This window comes from Capra hircus, chromosome 20 (assembly GCF_001704415.2).
Source record: "Capra hircus breed San Clemente chromosome 20, ASM170441v1, whole genome shotgun sequence".
NCBI lineage: Eukaryota > Metazoa > Chordata > Mammalia > Artiodactyla > Bovidae > Capra > Capra hircus.
This window is the reverse complement of record NC_030827.1, coordinates 19,988,888-20,011,365: the sequence shown is the minus strand read 5'-3', so window position 1 is coordinate 20,011,365 and position 22,478 is coordinate 19,988,888. Positions and strand designations below refer to the sequence as shown.

General features: G+C 38.7%; 1 protein-coding gene across 4 annotated transcripts in view; it reads right to left on the bottom strand.

Annotated features, from left to right (window-relative positions):
• Positions 1 to 22,478, bottom strand: part of PDE4D (phosphodiesterase 4D) — a 1,264,832-nt gene that overhangs the window by 370,309 nt on the left and 872,045 nt on the right. Inside the window, exon 1 of one of the 4 annotated variants that reach the window (XM_005694675.3) lies at positions 6,513 to 6,920. The exons of the other annotated variants lie outside the window; for them this stretch is intronic. Within the exon in view, the coding sequence (XP_005694732.3) occupies positions 6,513 to 6,802 (290 nt within the window). The 5' untranslated portion in view covers positions 6,803 to 6,920. Of the gene's footprint in view, positions 1 to 6,512; positions 6,921 to 22,478 lie in introns of those variants that run through there. 4 annotated transcript variants of the gene reach the window in all.

The following is a 22,478-nucleotide window of genomic DNA, read 5'->3' as shown; positions in this document are numbered from 1 at the left end:
ATATTGTGATGCTTCTGCTTAATACTACTTTAAGCCAACCTCAATTAGGTTAGAAGACTGTCCAGATATTATTTGATAACTTTATATTTTGGTCAATCATTATACCCTGTTCTATACCAAATTACAAGGTATTCTTTAGAGGAAGGCTCTGAGTTCAGTCAATGAGACTGGTTAAGTCTATCAGAATGTCACCTCTTATTACGGAACTTCTGTGTGGCAATGAGAAGATCTGATCAAGAAATGGGAAGTGAGAAAGCGACTAGAAGTCAAGCCTCTAGGACAGGGTTCAAACTTCCGCATGTTCCCTAACTCTCTCTGCTTAGTTTAATCATCTGTATGGTAAATACAATGCAAGTCCTCCTTGTGGGGTTGTTTTGTAGGATGAAATAAGATAATGTATTTGGAGAGTGCTGGAAACTTTCTGCCACAAACTAAATCCCCAATACAATTTAGATCTTATTATTATTACTCTGGACTTCTGACGACATGTGGGTTGTATAGCCACTGATCCCTAAACCTCCAATTTTCCTCTCATTTGGTGGTACTTATACCCCTACTCTTCAGTTCAGTTCAGTTGCTCAGCCGTGTCTGACTCTTTGCAACCCCATGGACTGCAGCAGGCCAGTCTTCCCTGTCCTTCACCAACTCCTGGAGTTTGCTCAAACTCATGTCCATTGAGTCAGTGATGCCAACCAACCATCTTATCCTCTGTCATCCCCTTCTCCTCCTGCCTTCAATCTTTCCCAGCATAAGCTCTTTTCCAGTGAATCAGCTCTTCACATCAGATGGCAAAGTACTGGAGTTTCAGCTTCAGCATCAGTCCTTCCAATGAACACCCAGGACTGATCTCCTTTAGGATGGACTGGTTGGATCTCCTTGTAGTCCAAGGGACTCTCAAGAGTCTTCTCCAACACCACAGGTCAAAAGCATCAATTCTTCAGTGCTCAGCTTTCTTTAGAGTCCAACCCTCACATCCATACATGACTACTGGAAAAACCATAGCCTTGACTAGATGGACCTTTGTTGGCAAAGTAATGTCTCTGCTGTCTAGGTATGTCATAGCTTTTCTTCCAAGGAGCAAGCATCTTCTAATTTCATGGCTGCAGTCACCATCTGCAGTGACTAGATGCCATGATCTTAGTTTTCTGAATGTTGAGTTTTAAGCCAACTTTTTCATTCTCCTCTTTCACTTTCATCAAGAGGCTCTTTAGTTCTTCGCTTTCTGATGTAAGGGTACTGTTATCTGCATATCTGAGGTTATTGATATTTCTCCTGGCAATCTTGGTTCCAGCTTGTGCTTCATCTAGCCCGGCATTTTGCATGCTGTACTCTGCATATAAGTTAAATAAGCAGAGTGACAATGTATGGCCTTGAGGTACTCCTTTCCCAATTTGGAACCAGTCTGTTGTTCCATGTCCAGTTCTAACTGTTGCTTCCTGACTTGCATACAGATTTCTCAGGAGGCAGGTCAGGTGGTCTGGTATTCCCATCTCTTTCAGAATTTTCCACAGTTTGTTGTGATCCACACAGTCAAAGGCTTTGGCCTAGTGAATAAAGCGGAAGTAGATGTTTTTCTTGAATTCTCTTGCTTTTTCGATGATCCAATGGATGTTAGCAATTTGATCTCTGGTTTCTCTGCCTTTTCTAAATCAAGCTTGAACGTCTGAAGTTGATGGTTCACATACTGTTGAAGCCTGACTTGGAGAATTTTGAGCATTACTTTGCTAGTGTGTGAGATGAGTGCAATTGTGTGATAGTTTGAATATTCTTTGGCATTACCTTTCTTTGGGATTGGAATGAAAACTGACCTTTTCCAGTCCTGTGGCCACTGCTGAGTTTTCCAAATTTGCTGGCATATTGAGTGCATCACTTTAACAGCATCATCTTTGAGGATTTGAAATAGGTCAACTGTTTTACCCTAAAAATTGAATGAGATGAGGTATGGAACAGAACACTAAAAAGAGCAGATAGTAACATCTGCTACATTTGAAAAGCTTTATTTTTTTTTTTTTTAATGCCACAGAAAAGGAGGTACTAATGTGAAACTTGGAAAGTTACATCTCAGCTTACTGATTTGTTGGCAGGACTCATTTCTTTAAGACTTGGGCTCTAGCCAGCATTTTCTAGTGAGCAAGTTCAGTTCAGTTCAGTTCAGTAGCTCAGTCGTGTCCGACTCTTTGCGACCCCATGAATCGCAGCACGCCAGGCCTCCCTGTCCATCACCAACTCCCAGAGTTCACTCAGACTCATGTCCATCAAGTTGGTGATACCATCCCGCCATCTCATCCTCTGTCGTCCTCTTCTCCTCCTGCCTCGAATCCCTCACAGCATCAGAATCTTTTCCAATGAGTCAACTCTTCACATGAGGTGGCCAAAGTACTGGAGCTTCAGCCTTAGCATCATTCCTTCCAAAGAACACCCAAGACTGATCTCTTTCAGAATGGACTGGATGGATCTCCTTGCAGTCCAAGGGACTCTCAAGAGTCTTCTCCAACACCCCAGTTCAAAAGCATCAGTTCTTCAGTGCTCAGCCTTCTTCACAGTCCAACTCTCACATTAATACATGACCACAGGAGAAACCATAGCCTTGACTAGACGGACCTTTGTTGGCAAAGTAATGTCTCTGTCTAGTGGGCAAACTGAGGTTTAATTTGACAGCATCAGTTCTGATAGGAACAAAGAGTAGCTAAGAGACCATATTCTCCAGCAGGCCCTGTACATATCTTCTACCAAAAAAACCCCTCCAGATCAAAGTTGCAGATTTGAATATAACTTTCCAAGATGAGCAGAGGGGGTGTAGAGTTGTTTGTTTCAGCCAGTAGTCAATGATATATCTCATGACGTCTATTAGTGTGAAGGGCAGGAAAACCAGAACTTACTTTGTTCTAGTCTGTGGGAGGTTGGTGAAATCACCTCTGCCCTGTACTACTAGGCAGCTTTGATGGTGGTCTCTTCTATTGGTACAGCATCCACCCATAGGCACCTCATAAAAAATGTTCTTTTTAACATTCCTTTTTGAAAAGACAAAGTTCTGTGATTTGTTCAGATTGGAAGACAAGACCATCTCTAGAAGAGTAGCTTTCTAAGAAAAGAGAAACTTTCAAGTTTCTGTGAATGTTACTATAATTTTAAACAATAACATTTTTAAAAAACAAAAGGTCCCAGAGTTCCCTTGGGGAATTGTCAGAGTCCTCCAACCTGCTAAATTCTAGCTCCTTGTTCTTTCTTGGCTTCCAAGATGATTTTCTTCCCAGTTTTGGAGGTACTACATTTAAACATGAGTCCACTCACTGATACTACTTTCTCAAATCTAATGGAAGCACGTCATGTCCTTCTCTCTCCTCCACGGCAGACATGAGAGATGTGGCTCTCATTCTAGGGCCACAGAGGAAAATCAGTCTCTTTAGAATGTATTCCTCTTTTTCTGTCTCTCTCTTTTTCTGCACCAAGTCAAATTTAGCTAATAAGTTATAGGTTGATTATATCTGGCTTTCTCTAAAAGTATATTTTATCCACAAAAGGCAAGAACTCATCACTGTTGAAAAACAACTTTCAAATCTACTTTAAACACTGTAGTACTGCCCAAGGTTGTGCTTTGCAGGGATCAACACTCATCAAATACATGTGATTTGTGGTTACTTTAAAAAAATCAGACTCTTTACGGACCTGGCTTTCCTTCAGCCCGAATGCCACAGGAGAGTGAAAACAATACCAGAGAGAAATATTCTGGCTTAACATTAGAGTGTGACCAGTGCCATGCATAATATCCATTCCATCTTTCAAAGGAAAAAAAAAACCACTCTACTAGACACATGTGAGAATTTTACAGAATATAAAATTACATTTATTAAACCGAAAATACTTGTGAACGAGAAATTCAACCAAGAAATCTTGGCTAATGCCTCATTATGTCAGTTGCTTCAATAGTAGAATTATATCTAAAGCCTCTCAAAGGTCAAGATAAGTTTAAATTACTTCCCTGCTTTAAAGATCTCATAGATTAAAAAAGAAATGAAGAAATACAAAAGCTCGGTTGCAAAACTGTGGGGTATTTTAAATGTTTACATCAAATAGCTTAATACATTTGACTCCAGGGATGCTAAGCCATGAAACTGTCATTCAGGAGATAAATGTAGAATTTAAACGTGTGGGTGGATGTCTATGCGTGTATGTGTGTGCAGGTACATACGCACAAATACTGTGACGCGTGAATTTGAGTCGATGTGGTCTGATAAACGTTTAAAACTATACAATAAACATTTTCCCCACTGTTGTCAGTACACTGCTGTGACTGAATGTATACTCTTGTTTTTAGCACTAAGAGATCTCCGAAAATGTGAGGTCGGAGTGTCCAACTGCTGTCTTAGCTTTTTAACTTTCCATTGAACTCTTGGACTGTGATAGGTCCTGATCATATCCGCAAGTTGATTTTTCACATAGATATTACTCAACTAAGAGAGTGTATGTAGCAAGATGTTTCACCAAATATGCGTTAATGGTATTCCCCCTGCATAGAAAGGAGCCTCTGAACTCAAGGAAAGTTTAGTCCAAATGGATAGAGAAAATAGGACCCACAGAACAGTGAAGAGAGTACATATAAACCATTAATTATTATTTGGTAAATTAACAATCAAATTAAAAGCAAATGAATGAGCAACAGAGTCTCTCCTTAATGGCTTTTCAGGATGTCATTCTCACCTCTTAAACTTGTTATGAAAGGTTAGAGCTACAAACTCAGGGCATTTAAACATACAGAAAACTCATCCTTAGACATACCAGTGCTTGTTCTATTTTGGAAAGGATAAAACTGACAAGAAAAGTGAAAATATCTTTGGCAGACCAAGAAGGCAAGTTTCATAATATATCTGCAGATCACAGAGTAGAGTTTAACCTCTGCATTTCTCAAGATTTCTGAAATTCTTTAGGCAAACATGCTATTTCTTTTACCCTACCCAGCAGTTAGATATGCATGATATTTGGAAACTTGTTATCAGATTTCAACGGTAAGGAGTTTCTAGAAGTCACCATCTATTGGAAATATGCACAGTAATGCTTACAAATCTTAAATAAGCATACAACTTAGCACATAAGAAGCATGAGATGTAAATAATAAGCGTGAGAAGTGAATTCAGTAGAATGTAAAGCATATAGTAGGCATATAATTTCTAACTTTGAATCATTCTTAACTGTAACATATTAACATAATTAATAAAAATAAATGATGTTTATTCTGTTTTGAAGTAGAAGTACTACCGGCAGTACATCTAGAAGTAAGGAAGTACTACTTAAACCTTTAACTTCCATCTTTTATTTATCCCTTGTCAAAGTTTGCTTATTCTTTGTTACTAGGGAAGATTATAGTTTGAGTCTTTTTGATATCATAGTTCCCTAAAAAATTTCAAGGACACTATCTTTAATACTGCCTAAAACAAATAAATAATTCTTGTAGATTATTTTAATCTAAACTTTGAATGTGTTTATACAAGTAAATCCAAACACATTTGAATCCAAATTTAATGCATAATTCTAAACAGGCCTGGTGGTTTCCAGATATGTTACATTTTGTCTAAAGAAATTCTTGAAATTTTGCTTATGATTTCACCTCTATTTGTTACTGGTGAAATAGCTTGCAATGCTACAGACTAACCAATCAGAACCAAAAAAATGTGTAAAGGGTCAGTCTTTTCTTTGTAAATATCTAGAATACTGAAGCAAAAAAGAAATCAAAGATTTTTCTCAATGTCTTCTTTTTCTTTCCAAATTATTTGGTTAAAATAAGCCTAACTTGGATGTAAAGCAAAGGTGTCACTAACAATTTATTTAAGTCTCAAGGTCAAGATTTTTCATATATTTCTACAGAAATCTTTGGACATAACAGATTAAGAACATATTCCCTTCTATTTCGTGGCACCTAATTCCCCTTGGCAAAATTAAAACTCTGAACTACTATCTAGACCATAGGTCTAGGTAAGTCACCATCTATTGGAAATATGCACAGTAATGCTTACAAATCTTAAATAAGCATCATTCCTACTTTTCCATGTGAATAGGACCTGAAACACTTATATATACACAGAAGTGTTTTGTTGTTGCTTGTCTGCTTCTTGAACCAAACAAGAACCCATCCCTGCTATTTCGAGGGTTAATCGAAAGTTAGTACGACAGAATATGGCTACGTTACGTCCATTAAGCGGGCTAACACACTTGTTTTCCAGATGCCAGCCACGGGGATGCTTTCCTAAGTTTACCATTTAACTCTCAAAATCAGCTTTTAGAGTTAGTCGATTTCCTTCTGCTTCTGGGGGTTCCCAAATACCCTCAGCTCTGTTAAGGTTCTCATCTGCACAGTTCCTATTCTGTATACTGCCCACTTATCCCTCCAATTGAAGGCAATCTAGGAAACAGAAGTTAAACAGATCAACACAGGGCACGAGACTCCTTTGCAGGAGGCCTAGGGCGACGGGGGCTGATGAAAAAAATTCATCCCAGCCACAAAAAGGAAAGAACAATACCTGTACGACTTTGAGAATCGTGATCTTGACTTGACTCTTGTGGATAGTGCTGGCACTGAGGCTCCCCGAGGGTCCCACACAAAAGCCATGTGTGAAGGATGTGCTGGGGTTGCTGGAGACAGAGGCAAGTCAGAGTGGGTGCAGAGCCCTGGGGCAGGGGGGCCCCTGGAGGAGCAGTAGGCACTTGTGGCCAAGGGCGGGCATTTTCTCTGAGCCTGCTCTGGGCTGCCAGCGAGGTGGCGGGTGGCTGAAGCACAGCTAGAAGAGATGGCCGGGACTTCCTGCCTCATGACACTTGCCCTTTGCGACACAGCTTGCTTCACTCCGACTTTATCTCATTAATAACGTGAGAAACGCTTCCTTGCAAATTTGTTTTTAAATATAGCCCTGATTAAACAGCACAGTCACATGCCACTCCTGGAAAGCACCACACACACACACACACACACACACACACACACACACACACACACTCACTGTGAAAGGCATGACTGAAGTGGGTAAACCTTTATATCAAGTGTGAAGTTCAGGGAAAAAAAAAAGGAAACAGAAGGCCTTTGTTTTTTGTTTTTTCTTTTTTTTAAGTAAATACATGCCCATGACTGGGAAATTTGACATAGATTTACTAATTTTCACACAACTAGCTGCCAAATGTCATGTTTCTTATTTCAACTTCTCTTAGAAACAGGGATGAACAGTTATTAGTAAACCCTCCACAAAGATTTAACAGTCTCTAAATACCAGGGCCTCCCTGCAAGTCAGCTTGAGAAGAAAACAAGCAGATCACTTTCAACACTTTTGGCAGCTTCTCCCTCAAGGAGATACTGCGTCACCTTGGAGAGTGAATTGTAACGCGTGACTTTGACGGTAACGAAGATCAATTTTCTTCTTCATTTTCTGTTCCCTAGAAACATTTCTTAACTCTATGATAAGTCCCTTAAAACAATCTTCTTTCAAATTAAACAAATGATGAAAAGCCACACAGAGCCCTTCACACGTTTTACGAGTCCAACACATCTCGGGAGGCATCTATTTCAAGACAGTGTGCCCCAGGAGTCACAGGAACCCGATGCCATCACGGGTCCTTACCACCAAGTGCTATTTAATGCTAACAATGCTGCGTAATTCCATCAGTCCCTGTCTAAACACTGCCCTGCCGGTGACCTCAACTGTAAACCAAGGCAGAACTCCACTTCTCCAGGATAAGATTAGAGAGGTTTGTAATGCCCAGCAGTGATTTAACCCCCTCTGGACTGGGCAAAACTGACCAACAGCTGTGTTTGGTGATCATCACCACTTGGGCCAAATTTTGAGACCCCCGTTAGAGCCCAATCTATCTCATATACCCAAGGGGTCCAAAGTATTCCCACAGTTTTGGTAAAAGCTCAAGTCTGTCAACACGACAGTTATTTTCACGATGGCATCCGGCACATCAGGGGTTCCTGAGAACACAGGTTTCAAATCAGCCTTGGGGATGAGTAATAGAACACGCTTTTATGGTTTCACCTCTTTGTTATCTGACGGATGGGTTAAAAGAGTGGGTGAGTGATAGCTGACTGAACAGCAGCGACCTCAGAGGAGCCAAGAGTTCAAAAACAAACATATTCTCTCTGAAATCAACTAGCAGGATTTTAATGCTTCACAAGCTACGTCTTTTTTGCTTTTGTATTTGGATCCTCATTTCACAAGAGCAATATGGGTGGTCATCTTGGTGGTAGTCTTTGGAAGGACTGAGAAGGAGCCCATACTTACACCAGTCTCCATTTCTCGGTGTGTTAAATCCCACTATTAGCACTTCACTCCATTATTCTATTAAATTTCCATGTCAGGAAAGCTCTTGAGAAATGCAAACATTTCTGGCAGAGTTGACACAGAGCTGAACAAGTTGGTCTGTAGTGGAATGGCTTCATCCGAGACTGAAGCCAGACAGTGGAAAAAAAAAAAATTGGGAGTCTGGGTGAGGAGGGTGGATGTCGCTGAAAACTGGTAGGGAGTGGAATAGCATGAAGGGAAAGAGGAGGGTGGATAAAGAACAAGCAAGAGAACAGGAGGGAAGGTATTGGCAAAGATTTACTTCTGCACTTTCCACGCAATACAAAGGTCTCATTTTATTTCAGTTGGCATTTCAAATTTTGTAGATCAAAAAGTGTTACTGGTTTTTAACAATGAAAGCTGCGGTCCATAAACACAACATTGGGGGCAGAAAAATATCATTTTCATTGTTATTCCAAATGCATTTGTCATGGAAAGATGGACCCTATCTTCATTCAGGCTAAAGCCAGAAACAGGTAGGTATTTTGAGTAAAACTTGTTTTTGTCCACTCTAATTTACTTTTGAAAAGAATGTTCTGTTAATTGATATCTACTTGATAAAATATAACAGGATAATAATAATAATGCACGATGAAGGTATTACAGAATGTCTACATTTTTCTGAAAGAAATGTCTATTGAAGAGATGCAAAGTTGTCTTTTTCTTTATCACCCAAAGATTTCTTTCCCCTCTCCACTTCTCAAAAGCAGACATCTGGAAAAGTTAAACACAGTCGAAACAACAGAACTATGACTGTGAAATGATGACCAGGAAAATGGAACCTTGGATCCTTTTTTTCCTAATGTGAAATTAGATGAAGTTACAAGAAGTATCTGCCAGTGTTAATGCTATTTTTGTCCTTAAATAATTTTCAAACACCTCTATCTAATTTCTCCTGTATAGCTAGGCATAATCTCTGTTAGGTGACCAGGTCTCAGCAAAGTCACAGAAATACATTGTTTACTTCTAAGACTAATAATGAACAAAGTTAAGTTTTAACTTTGATTTTAATGCTTTAAGTATAACCATTAATATCATTTTCCAGGACTAGCCAGTACTTCACAAAACTTCACAAACATGAGAATTTAGGCAATCAGAAACAACATAAAGGTTAAATAAGATATTTGCTAGGATGAATGCTTGCTGTCACTTATCTTTCAAGCAGCTGTTTTCCCTGGAGAAGGAAATGGCAACCCACTCCAGTATTCTTGCCTAGAGAATCCCATGGAGGGAGGAGCCTGGTAGGCTACAGTCCGTGGAGTCACAAAGAGTCAGACACGACTGAGTGACTTCACTCACTCACAGCTGTTTATAAATCTCCCTTCTGGTGTACTAAATGGTAGAGAAAGAAATGAAATAGAAATCTTTTGAATATTTTAATTTCTGTCCTATTAGTAAGCATTTATTTTCCACAACTTTAAGGAAAAGCATGATTGAATGTCAAGGAGAAATGTTTCATCTCTAAGACAAACTCTTCTTTTGCAAGTTGGAAATTAAACTTATATCCCAGGGAAAACCAGATTCTTTAAACTTTGCTTTCACCCAGTTGTTATTCACTTCATTCTTAACCTCCCTAAAATCTCAAGAAAATGCCCATCTCCTTCCAGTAATGTAGATTTTATGTTTTGCAGAGCTCTAAATAAGGAATCTTTGCCCCTTGAACATTTCTGCAATTTTGGTTCCAAGATTCCAGATGTTAAAATGGCAAATTTAAGGTTTGATGTTTGATACCAAATCAGAATTTCCTTTATAGGAGATAGCTAGTTGTTGCTTCTTTGTCGCTGCTCGTGTCCCACTCTTTTGTGACCCCATGGACTACAGCCTGCTAAACTCTTCTGTCCATGGGATTTCCCAGGTAAGAATACTGGAATAGGTTGCCATTTCCTTCTCTAGGGGGTCTTCCTGACCCAGGGATTGAACTTGCATCTCCTGCATTGGCAGGTAGATTCTTCACTGCTGAGTCACCAGGGAAGCCCAGAGGAGATAGTTACTAGGAATCAATTTTGAAAATCCTAAATTTAACAGTAGGAGAATTTAAATATAATCACATAGCACTTATTTACACACCAAGTCACTATTGGAGAGGTGGAAGGGGAAGGTTTAAGCTAAACTTCAGAGACACCAAGAGTTACATTAGTGGGGTTGTATGATGTTGAAATACACTGCCTCAGGAAACCAGAGCAGACAGAGATATGGGTTCAAGATAATGCTGTATTTTGAAACAGTTGCTGGTTGCAGACTCAAAGGAAGCAGAGTTTAATGTGGAAGCAAACGGCTTCATTTTCATGTTACATTTATCTATGATTATTTGTTTCTTTATAACAATTCTATTTTCAGGGTGACCTGTTGCAAAAGAGTATGCAGAAAGGAAATTTAACAACTGGACTGAACACACTTCTAAAAACCTATTCATTCAGTTTAAGTAATTTTGGTTTAAATAAGGCTTCTTATTACATTAATACACTATTATGATCAACTACAAATTATTATTCCAAATGAAAATGCTGAAAAATTATACTAACATTTTCTTTGAATTGCTTTCAAATAGTCATTCTAACTCTTATATGTGTCTACTTGATTCAGAGGTCAATCATTCCATGTTCTGAAAGAAAGGAAACTGTTCTGAAACTTTTTTTATGAGCTATAATACAGTGGAGTGCTAACAGAATTGAGGGTAGCCCATAATCTTAAGCACATAAGAAAGCATATTCTACATCTGAAGCAGCTTCAGATGTACCCTTTATTCATATATGTTTCAGGACAAAAGTGGAAATAAAATGTAATTAAATAGCTAAAATTATTATTAATTTTGTTAAAGAAGTTTTTAAAGCTTTAAAAATATATATAGTTGATTTACAATGTTTTGCTATTTTCCGTTATACATATGCATGCTAATTCATTTCAGTCCTGTCCGACTCTGTGCAACCCCATAGATGGCAGCCCACAGGCTCCCCCATCCTTGGGATTCTCCAGGCAAGAACACTGGAGTGGGTTGCCATTTCCTTCTCCAATGCATGAAAGTGAAAAGTCAAAGTGAAATCGCTCAGTCATGTCCGACTCTTTGCGACCCCACGGACTGCAACCAACCAGGCTCCTCCATCCATGGGATTTTCCAGGCAAGAGTACTGGAGTAGGGTGCCATTGCCTTCTCCATACATATGTATACATCCTTTTAAAATACTTCTTTCCATTATGCTTTATCACAGGATACTGAATATAGTTCCCTGTGCTATGCAATAGGACCTTGTTTATCCACTCTCTATTTAATAGTTTTCTTTCGCTAAGCTCAAACTCTCATTCATGCTCCCCTCATCCTTCCTCCCCCTTGGCAGTCACCAGCCTGTTCTCTAAGCTTGTGAGTTTGTTTCTGTTTTGTAGATGGGTCCATTTGTGCCATATTTTAGATCCCACATATGAGTAATATCATATGATACTTTTCTTTGTCTGTCTGACTTACTCCACTCAGTAGGATAATCTCTAGGTCCATCCATGTTGCTGCAAATCACATTATTTCATTCTTTCTTGTGGCTGAGTAGGAGTCCATCGTATATGTTTATCATACCTTCTTTGTCCATTCATCTGTCAGTGGACATTCAGTTTGTCTCCATGTCTTAGCTATTGTGAATAGTGCTGTTGTGAATACAGGGGTGCATGTATCTTTTTGAATTATAGCTTTGTCTGGATATATGCCCAGGAGTGGGATTACTGGAGCATATGGTGATTCTATTTTTAGTTTTTTGAGGACCCTCCAAATTGTTTCCCATAGTGGCTGCACCAACTTATATTCCCACAAACAGTATAGGAGAGTTTCCTTTTTCTCCAGACTCTCTCTAGAACTTGCCATTTGAAAATAGCTAAAATTGTTAAGAGATAGAATAAAATAAATGGCAAGATGCATGATTAAATATAAAATAAAGATAAGACTAAATTTTGAATCAAAATACTTTGTTAAGCCCTCAAGTTTTCTATCTACATATTTTAGGAATGTTCTATCAATTTGGAAGATAATTAGGTCAAGCCCTTTCTATATAATGAGGCTCTGACTTCTGTCTAAACACTTGGGTAAATGGGGGGTGAGAGGGAAAAATAGGGAGGAAGAAATAAGAGGGAAGGGAAAGACATTTAGTTTCTTAAGTACGTAGTAAGTAACTAACACAGTCTTAGGAGGGTTTTTTTTTTTTTTAAAGTAGTTAACAGGAAATACTTCTAAAGTCAAATGCTTCATGAAATTAACATAGGCTAATCACTTGAAATAAAGAACTAAGCATTATGTTTTTAAATGTGTGCAAATTCTTCTGGGGTCAGTAAGTGTTTGTCTAAATTTTTCGTTTCAGTATTGTACTCCTGATTGCAGACTGAAAAAAAAAAAGAAGCCCTGCTTAGTTATTGACAGGTGAGTGCAAGGGTGGATACAGAACTTCAATCTTGAAAGTCACTTTCTCCAGGAAGACTTCCCTGCTTTCCCAGACTAAGGGATGTCTCCATAGCACTTCCTGCACTTCCTCTTTGTCACCATCAGCACATCTATAATTACTTTTCAATGACTGGCTTCCCTGACCGACCCGAACATCATGAGGACATCAACTCTGCTTTCCTACTGCATCCCTAGTGTATAGAAAAATAAACAAGTCGCAATAATTCTGGTTAATGAATAAGTAAATCAATCGTCTCAGGACTTCTTGAAAATAAGATGCATCACCTATATTATATTCTTTTGTGAAGAGCTGACTCATTGGAAAAGACTCTGATGCTGGGAGGGATTGAGGGCAGGAGGAGAAGGGGACGATAGAGGATGAGATGGCTGGATGGCCTCACTGACTCGATGGACGTGAGTCTGAGTGAACTCCGGAAATTGGTGATGGACAGGGAGGCCTGGCGTGCTGCGATTCATGGGGTCACAAAGAGTCTGACACGACTGAGCGACTGAACTGAAATGAAATAGGAGCAAAAAAAAATTTGCCATGGGTAATTTAAGTGGGATTTATCTATTTTCTCTTTCCTTTGATGTACCTTCTGACAAAGCCACACTTGTAGCCATCCATCAAAATAAAATAAAACGAATATTTGACCTAAAAAAAGGATACAAATGAACTCATTTACAAAACAGAAATAGAGTCACAGATGTAGAAAACAAAGTTATGATTACCAAGGGGGAAAGGGAGGGAGAGATAAATTAAGAGATAGAGATTGAAGTACATACAGTATTATGTATAAAATGGGCTAATGAAGGACCTACAGTAGAGCACAGGGAATCCTACTCAGTTCTCTGTAATAATCTATATGAGAAAAGAATATAAGAAAGAGGGAAGTCTGTATAACTAATTCACTTTGCTACACAGCAGAAACTAACACAACATTGTAAGTCAACTATACTTCAATAAAAATGAATTAAAAAAAATAAAACAACAAAATCAGAAAAAAAAAAAAACCTGTTACTGTTATGACCAAATGAATACAAGCCTGTTCCCAGAATTTTTTTTTTTTTGATGAAGCACCATTGGGCAAATATTCAGGGCAGCCCTCAGTTCAGTTCAGTCGAGTCGCTCAGTCGTGTCCGACTCTTTGCGACCCCATGAATCGCAGCACGCCAGGCCTCCCTGTCCATCACCAACTCCCAGAGTTCACTCAGACTCACATCCATCGAGTCCGTGATGCCATCCAGCCATCTCATCCTCTATCGTCCCCTTCTCCTCCTGCCCCCAATCCCTCCCAGCATCAGAGTCTATTCCAATGAGTCAACTCTTCGCATGAGGTGACCAAAGTACTGGAGTTTCAGCTTTAGCATCATTCCTTCCAAAGAAATCCCAGGGCTGATCTCCTTTAGGATGGACTGGTTGGATCTCCTTGCAGTCCAAGACTCTCAAGAGTCTTCTCCAACACCACAGTTCAAAAGCATCAATTCTTCGGTGCTCAGCCTTCTTCACAGTCCAACTCTCACATCCATACATGACCACAGGAAAAACCATAGCCTTGACTAGATGGACCTTAGTCAGCAAAGTAATGTCTCTGCTTTTGAATATGCTATCTAGGTAAGCGTCTTTTAATTTCATGGCTGCAATCACCATCTGCAGTGATTCTGGAGCCCCAAAAATAAAGTCTGACACTGTTTCTACTGTTTCTCCATCTATTTCCCATGGAGTGATGGGACCAGATGCCATGATCTTCATTTTCTGAATGTTGAGCTTTAAGCCAACTTTGGGAATTAGAGCCACAGTTATGCTACAAACTTGCCATATGACCTTGAGCACTGTTGCCTGATCTTGTGAATTCATTGTCTTATCCAAATGAGAATCATTGAAAAAACTTTTTAAGATGAATGAATAATTTACAGAAAAGCTTTTGGAAAATGCCACCCCAAACTTTAGGAATTGCTACTAGTGTCAGTAAACATTTTAGAGAACAAGAAAACTATTTTTCATACTGTTAGAAACACAGTTTTAAGAATTGGCCTCTAAAATGGTCACTATATGGGCATGGTAAGTTGGCGTATCATTTAACCAGTTACAGAAGATATCAATCTTCAGTTTTAATGGTCCTTTTCTCCCCCCCATTTGAAATTTTTTATCCTGTGTGCAAGAACAGAATATCTGGCATGTTTTAAAGATTAATCCTATCGCAAAATTTTAATATTTTATTTGCTAACTGAAAATTGTCTTGGTTCTATTTAAAAACACTAAAAAAATTAATAATAATAAGTAGTAAAGGATTCTACCAAAGTTAGCTGATGGAATTTTTCTCAATTGTTCAAAATCTTGGCCTTCACCTAAATATAGAGACATGACTATTTTTTGAAAACTTCTGGGGTCCTGAAGACAGGTTGTTTAATTGGAAAAGCATCCACAGTACTGAGTCCAACTCATGCTGCTCTCCTTGTTGACCACACACCAAATAAGGGCAGAAATGGCCTCTTTCAGTGTTTTAGAACTATGTTAACAGACAAGAAAAGCAGTGATGGAATTACCAGGCTGAGGAACAAAACTGCTCCCTTGGGAGAAAGAAAAAAGACCCCAAATACCATGGATCTCTAAATAATAACAACCTCATGATTTCAACTTTGGCACTGGGACTTTTTTCCATGACACTATTCAATATCTTGCTAAATCTGGATGTCCATTTATTGGAGCCAATATTCATAAACTCTCCCATTTCTGGGCACTTACTGCTGATATACCACCCCCAAAACCCCTTCTTCACCCTGACACTCTCTAAGTATTGACTGATTCTGTGAAGCAAATGACATCACAAGGCTGGGGTTCTTTTTTTTTTTAATTCTTTATTTTACTATGACAATGGTGGTGGTTTTAGTTACTAAGTTGTGTCTAACTCTTGCAATCTCATGGACTATAGCCCACCAGGCTCTTATTTCCATGAGATTTCCCAGGCAAGAATACTGGAGTGGGTTGTCATTTCCTTCTCCATGGGATCTTCCTGATCCAGGGATCAAACCTGGGTCTCCTGCAAGGCAGGCAGATTCTTTACCACCTGAGCCACAGGGAAGCCAACCACTCATGGTGTGGTAAGGAAGGGCTTAACACGGGCTTCCCTGGGGGCTCAGACGGTGAAGAATCCACCTGCAGTGCTGGAGACCTGGGTTCAGTCCCTGGGTTGGGAAGATCCCCTGGAGAAAGGAATGGCTACCCGCTCCAGTATTCTTGCCTGGAAAATTCCAGAGACAGAGGAACTTGGTGGGCTACAGTCCATGCAGTCGTAAAGAGTTGGACACAACTAAGCAACTAATACTTTTACTTTCAAGGACTTAACATAAGCTATATTATCCTTATAATAATATACTGATACATTTATTCTTATATTTATTCTGTCTTCCAGCTAGGGAAATGGAGTCTTAAAACGTTAGTCATTTGTCCCTGTGTTCACACAGCCAATGAGTGGTAGATCTGAGATTAAAACTGAGGCCTCTCCAATTGTAAAACTCAGACTGTTAACCAGTATATGCCTAGATGATAAGTGAGCTAAGGGATGAATGAAGGCAGGTCCCTTGCATGGGAGAGTTAAGTCATGGAGGAAGTTTTGGATTATCACAAAAGGAACAGATAACAGATACAGTAGTTGAATAATCTGAGTCGGTCTTAGCCAACTCAGCGGTAGACATTACTGTCACTGTTTCATAGATGAGCAGCAATCTGAGGCTCAGCGAGGTTAAGTAAGTTGGCAGATATCACAGAAAATAACATAGATGGAGATGTGAGTCTAAGTTAATGTTGCCCATCTCAAATCTTGTCTTCACTGCAGCAGGCGTACCCAAGCTTTTTAAGTATAATTCTAGGAACAAGATTGGTCCGTAGCTCTCAGGTGGGACTGAGGCTGTATGTGGGCACTGAGTGTACCCAACTGTGATAACTAGACAGAGAGGCGGGGCGAGAGGAGGCCTGGTGGGGTTTAGTCAAGACTTGAGAAGTGATACTATTAATATAATATTATAATAATATAACATAATATCAGATGCTATTAAAATAATTAATATATTAATAATTAATATAACTGTATTGCTCTGCATTTTCTCTCTGTATAGTTTAAATAGAAAAGAAATGTGAACACTTTTCAGTCTATCCAACCAATGCTAGCAATTCATTAGGAGCTAAAACTGAAAACTGGGTGTTTGAGTAACAGTGAAAGAAAACAGTATATTTTGTTATTTGTTTTATAACCAGATGCATACCATTTAAGGCACCCTTTTCTAACTATCCCTCAAAACCACCTAAGACATTCATAACAGACACGTGCACAATCAGGCCATTCACATGTTAAATATAGCAGGTTCTTCCTTCCCTCCCTTCTTCCCCTTTCTCTTTCTGCCCTTCCATCCACTCATAAGTGTATATTAAGCATCTACTATGTGCCAGGTGCCAGGCCAGATGCACACTGGTGATCGATGGTGAACACAATTATGCCCAGACAGAGCATGAGCAAACAGAAGACTGATCCTCAAGGCTTAGAAGAAACTGGACTGGGCTTACGATTTGAAAAAGTATCAGGGTAGTAGGAAGAGAACGGGTATAAAATATTTATAGAGGTGAATAATGACATGAGCTCTTATTTATGAAAAATGTATATAATTAAGGAGAAAGTGAGTTTTCCGATGATCAACACTAAAAACAAATCTAATAATGTAATTTTGGTGAAATACCTTTCACAGCACCCAGTCCAGGGAAAATATTGCTCCTCTGACAGTCTAGTCTTAATACTATCTCAAACTGGGAGGGGTGTAGGAGAGAGACATTTATAAATAATTTCTTATTTCATACTTAGTGTAGCGTGTGGGTGTAACTCAGTGCTAAGCGGCTAAGGATATAAAGGAAAAATGGTCCCTCTTTATACAGGCTTGGACTGTATAAAGAGAAAACATCTCACCTCATAAAAACATCTCTGTAACCTCTTGTGGTTAGTGTTTTCTCAATCAAATATATCAATATTGCTCACAACATTAAAACGGACTGTTCCTTGGAATTTCTCGTTTACAGAAAAGAGAATGCCGTAAATAGGACAATCAGCTCTGGAATATTCCAGAATAAGCTGATTACAGATTTCTAAAACATAAACTTGAGGAGACATATAAACCTTGTTTCAGAAAAATTTCAGAATATGTTTTTTGTCATATCAAAAATTTTTTTTTCCAAAATCTATGGAAAATTTCATACTATGAAAAATTTCAAAAATTCAGAAAAGTTGAAAGAATTTTATAGTAAACATCTGTGTAGACACCACTTAGGTTCTGACAGAAACATTTAAGAGCTGTTTCTTTAAAAGCGATTATCATACTGGACTTGAGCAATGAGAACAGTACTGTTTTAATGAGATGCATCTGAAGAATTACGTATGGCTCTGTACCTGATGTTGAACTCAACACTGAAGTCTCTGTGCTTTCATATCGAGTCTGTTTTAAAGGATGGACTCTGTGGGAGAAAGACAACGTGTTTTTCCTATTCAATGACTATATCATAAGAAATTTGAATTCCTGAACCTTACTACAAAAGTAAACAAATGATTGCAAAGTAAAGGTTGAAGACTTGCTACAGGATTATGAATTATCAAAATAAATATCCATTTAAGTGATAAAACGGTCAATCATGAGGTTGCATACACCTGCAGACCTAAGTAATATGTTTCCTGAATTGTTTCATACAGGCTAATTCCTAGTAAACTGTGAATTCCGTCAGACGATTGGGAATATTACATAGTTACTGATGACTGTACAAAATATCCTACAATATCTATGAATCAGAGGAGCTGTTCAATACATGGGAACTTGGTTTTTCTCTGGATTTTTTGTTTCCTTATACTTTTAAATGAATATTATATCAGTGTATCAATCTTAGGCCTAGATTGTTATGAACAAAAAAGAGGCTCTGTTTTGTAAAAAAAGGAAAAAAATTCTAATATCAGTGAATCTATTTTCACCTACTATTTCTGATGTGTCTGCAGAAAAAGCTTGCTACCTTCTCAGGAATTTGAGATACAGGTCAAGGTCAAATGGCATCATAAAAGTGACAAAGGAAACTTTAGTCTCCATGAAACCAAACACTTATACAAATAATTACTAAACACTCTCTGTTCATCTTTGGAGTTGGATACTTGAAAAGAATCCAATCAAGAAGTACGTGCTGTAGCGTCATCTGAGAAGCCTTGGCTCCCAGGTGTTCCAAGGACTGTGGAGCATCTCAGACTCAGAGAAATGACTCTTTAGGTACATTTAAGGATATGTATTTGCAACTCTAGTACTAACTTATCACAGAGTTGAGTGAAAATGGCAAATACCACAGAAACAAACAAAAAAAGCGTAGAGTGGCATTTTCAAGAAGATCTTAGTGTCAACATTTTCTTAAAAGGGAATTTTAACGTTTGTGCTTGTATACACACACATACAATATGGACACACACAATGGAATATTATTCAGTCATGAGAAAGATGGTGATCCTGCCATTTGTGACAACATGGGTTTGCCCTGAGCACATTCTGTTACGTGAAATAAGTCAGACAGAGAAAGGCAAATACTGTATGATATCATGCACATGTGGAATCCAAAAGAGTTGAACTCATGCAAACAGAGAGTAAAATGGGGGTTACAGGGGCTGTGGGGTGGGGAACAGAGATGATGTTATTTAAGGGTACAAATTTGCAACCTGTAGCTAAATAAATCCTAGCATTCTGATGCACAGTACAATGATTATAAACAATATTATATGATAAACATCAAACTTTCTAAGAGACTAGATCTTAACTATTCCCATCACAGAAAAGAAATAATAATTATATAACATGAAAAAGTACATTATAAGCTACTAATACTAGATAGACTCTAGTTACTCATGAAAAGCATTTGTCAATTAATATAATTAATAAAAATATACACCAAAATATTGACAAGGTTATCTCTGGTTAGTAGGATGATAGGCTTTTTTAAACATTCATTTCTGCAATGTTCAAATTGTCTACAGTGCATAGGGATTATTTTTTATAATTAGATAAAACTAAATATGTGTTACTAAAATCCTTGAATACTCAAGTTTCTTTTTTTCCCACCAGGAGTGTTAGACTTTTAACTTGATTAAATTTCAACCAAAGGTCATGAATAAAAACATTTGAATTCATGTTAAACATGTCTCATAGGTTACACATTGCTGAGACGTTAAAGGGTCAGAGAGAAGTACAGGGAAGCCAGAAAGCACACACACCATTTAACGTCTACGATGATATGATTTAAAATCAAATTAGAAGCAGCATGATGCGGTCTGCAGATATTTAACTAGAGAAGACAGAGCAGTCTGCCTCCTGGAGGTAAAAGAGCCCTGGCCAGAAAACAAGCAAAAAGAGACAGACCAAGCTCTTTGTAGGTTTAGGGACCCAGCTCATGCCAGCGTGCAAGATACTCTATGAAAAGAGCTAGATGTATGCATAGCGCCCCCTTGCGAAGAGAGGTGTTCAGGACTCTTTTGCTTTGCATTGTCAGGTCTCTGCACGATCCCATGCAGCCTGCCAGACTCCTCTGTCCATGGGATTTCCCAGGCGAGAATACTTCTCCAGGGGATCTTTCTGTCCCAGGGATCGAACCCATGTTTCCTGTATTGCCAGGTGGATTCTTTACCACTGAGCCACAAGAGAAAAGCCCACCAGGACTGTGCCTTCAGCCAAAGAGCCAAGAGCTTCAGTTAGACCTACAGGGCATTTGCTTAGCCTTCATCATCTGGGAACTGACTTCCTGTCTTTCCATACAGAGAGTGCATATGTGGAATCGCAGACTTGGCATCCTGCTTCTCTACAATTAAATGTGTACACAAATATTCCACATGGCTGTGTTTCTTGACATTTAATGTGTTAAAAATAACTTCCCCAAGGTAGAAAAATCAGCATGCGTGCTTGCCCTCATTACTTCACACACTTGCTCTCTTGCTCTAACGAATACTGTTTCTCCATCTGACAAAAGGCAATTGAATATTGAAAACTGAAGCTATGTTTAAAATCAAATATTGTCCATTCATCTTAAAAATAGAGAAGCACTAAATTATAAAATGTTAGTATGGTTCTGAGGACCATTTGGAAATATACTACTAGTTACCTGAAACTTTATATGATAATGACTGATACAAAATACTATCCTTTCAGGCACGTGGGAATTAAGGACATTTTTTTCTATGCTTCGATTAGCTCTTAGAATAAAAATCTTATTCATGTAAATGATTCCACTGATTTACATTATTACAATGATTTGGATAACTGCACAGCAGGAAACGTTAAATTCTGGATGCTTCCTGCAAAAAAACTGAAATTACTCTGGAAGGTGATACAATGTATGGCAAGAAGAGCTGTGTTTTATCTGATATATAGTCTCATTCAAAATGAGAGAAAATCATCTGTTTTGACATTCAGTTGAACAACTGATTGGAAGTAAGTATGTCTCTGTTTTGCCTGTGATTGGCTATCCTACCTAATTAACGAGAATCTCCATTATCTGTACTCACTTTCTTCCTCAAGCTCATACAAAACATGTTTTTGAGCCAGGCAAGTGAAATAGTATGGCTGAAGATACACTAGTGTTAAAAAGGTATAAAAAAAGGACAGAATAATGTCATTTGCAGCAACATGGATTCAACTAGAGGCTATCACATTAAGTGCAGTAAGTGAGAAAGAGAAAGACAAACACCATATCACTCATGTGGAATATAAAATATGACGCAAATGAACCTATCCACAAACAGAACCAGATTCGCAGACACAGTGAACAGACTTACTGTTGCCAAGGGGGAGAGGAGGAGGGAGAGGGATGGACAGGGAGTTGGGGTTGCAAACCATTACGTTTAGAATGGATAAACAACAAGGTCCTAATGTACACCACAGGGAACTATACTCAATATCCTGTGATTAAACCATAAGGGAAAGGAATATTTTTTAAAAACAGAATGTATATAAAAAAGTAATCAGACAAACACACTGTTATATTTAAATGGATAACCAACAAGGACCTACTGTAGAGCACACGGAGCCTGCATAGTGTTGCGTGACAGCCTGGATCGGAGAGGGGTTTGTGGGAGTATGGATACATGTATATATATGACTGAGTCCCTTAGCTGTTCACATGAAACTATCACAACATTGTTAATCAACTATACTGCAATACAAAATAAAATGTTAAGAAACAAAAAAGTAACAATACCAAAGGGTGGCTTGGCATGACCTTCCATAATCCCTAGTTTCTCTAAAGTGAAAGTGAAAGTCACTCAGCCATGTCCAACTCATTGCCACTGTATAGTCCATGGAATTCTCCAGGCCAGAATACTGGAGTGGGTAGCTGTTCCCTTCTTCAGGGGATTTTCCCAACCCAGGAATTGAACCCAGGTCTCCCACATTTGTGCAGGCGGATTCTTTACCAGCTGAGCCACCAGGGAAGCCCAAGAATACTGGAGTGGGTAGCTGTTCCCTTCTCCAGGGGATCTTCCTCAGCCAGGGATCAAACCCAGGTCTCTAGCACTGCAGGCAGATTCTTTACCAGCTAAGCTACCAAACCGCCCCAAATAACATAGAAAGGAAGAACAACATCCTTCTTGTGCAAATATAAATCCAAGACAAGTTCTCAAGACCCCCTTCTTTCCAGGCAAATCGTCATCACTCCTTGGGCTACTATACTACTCTCTAGAAATTTT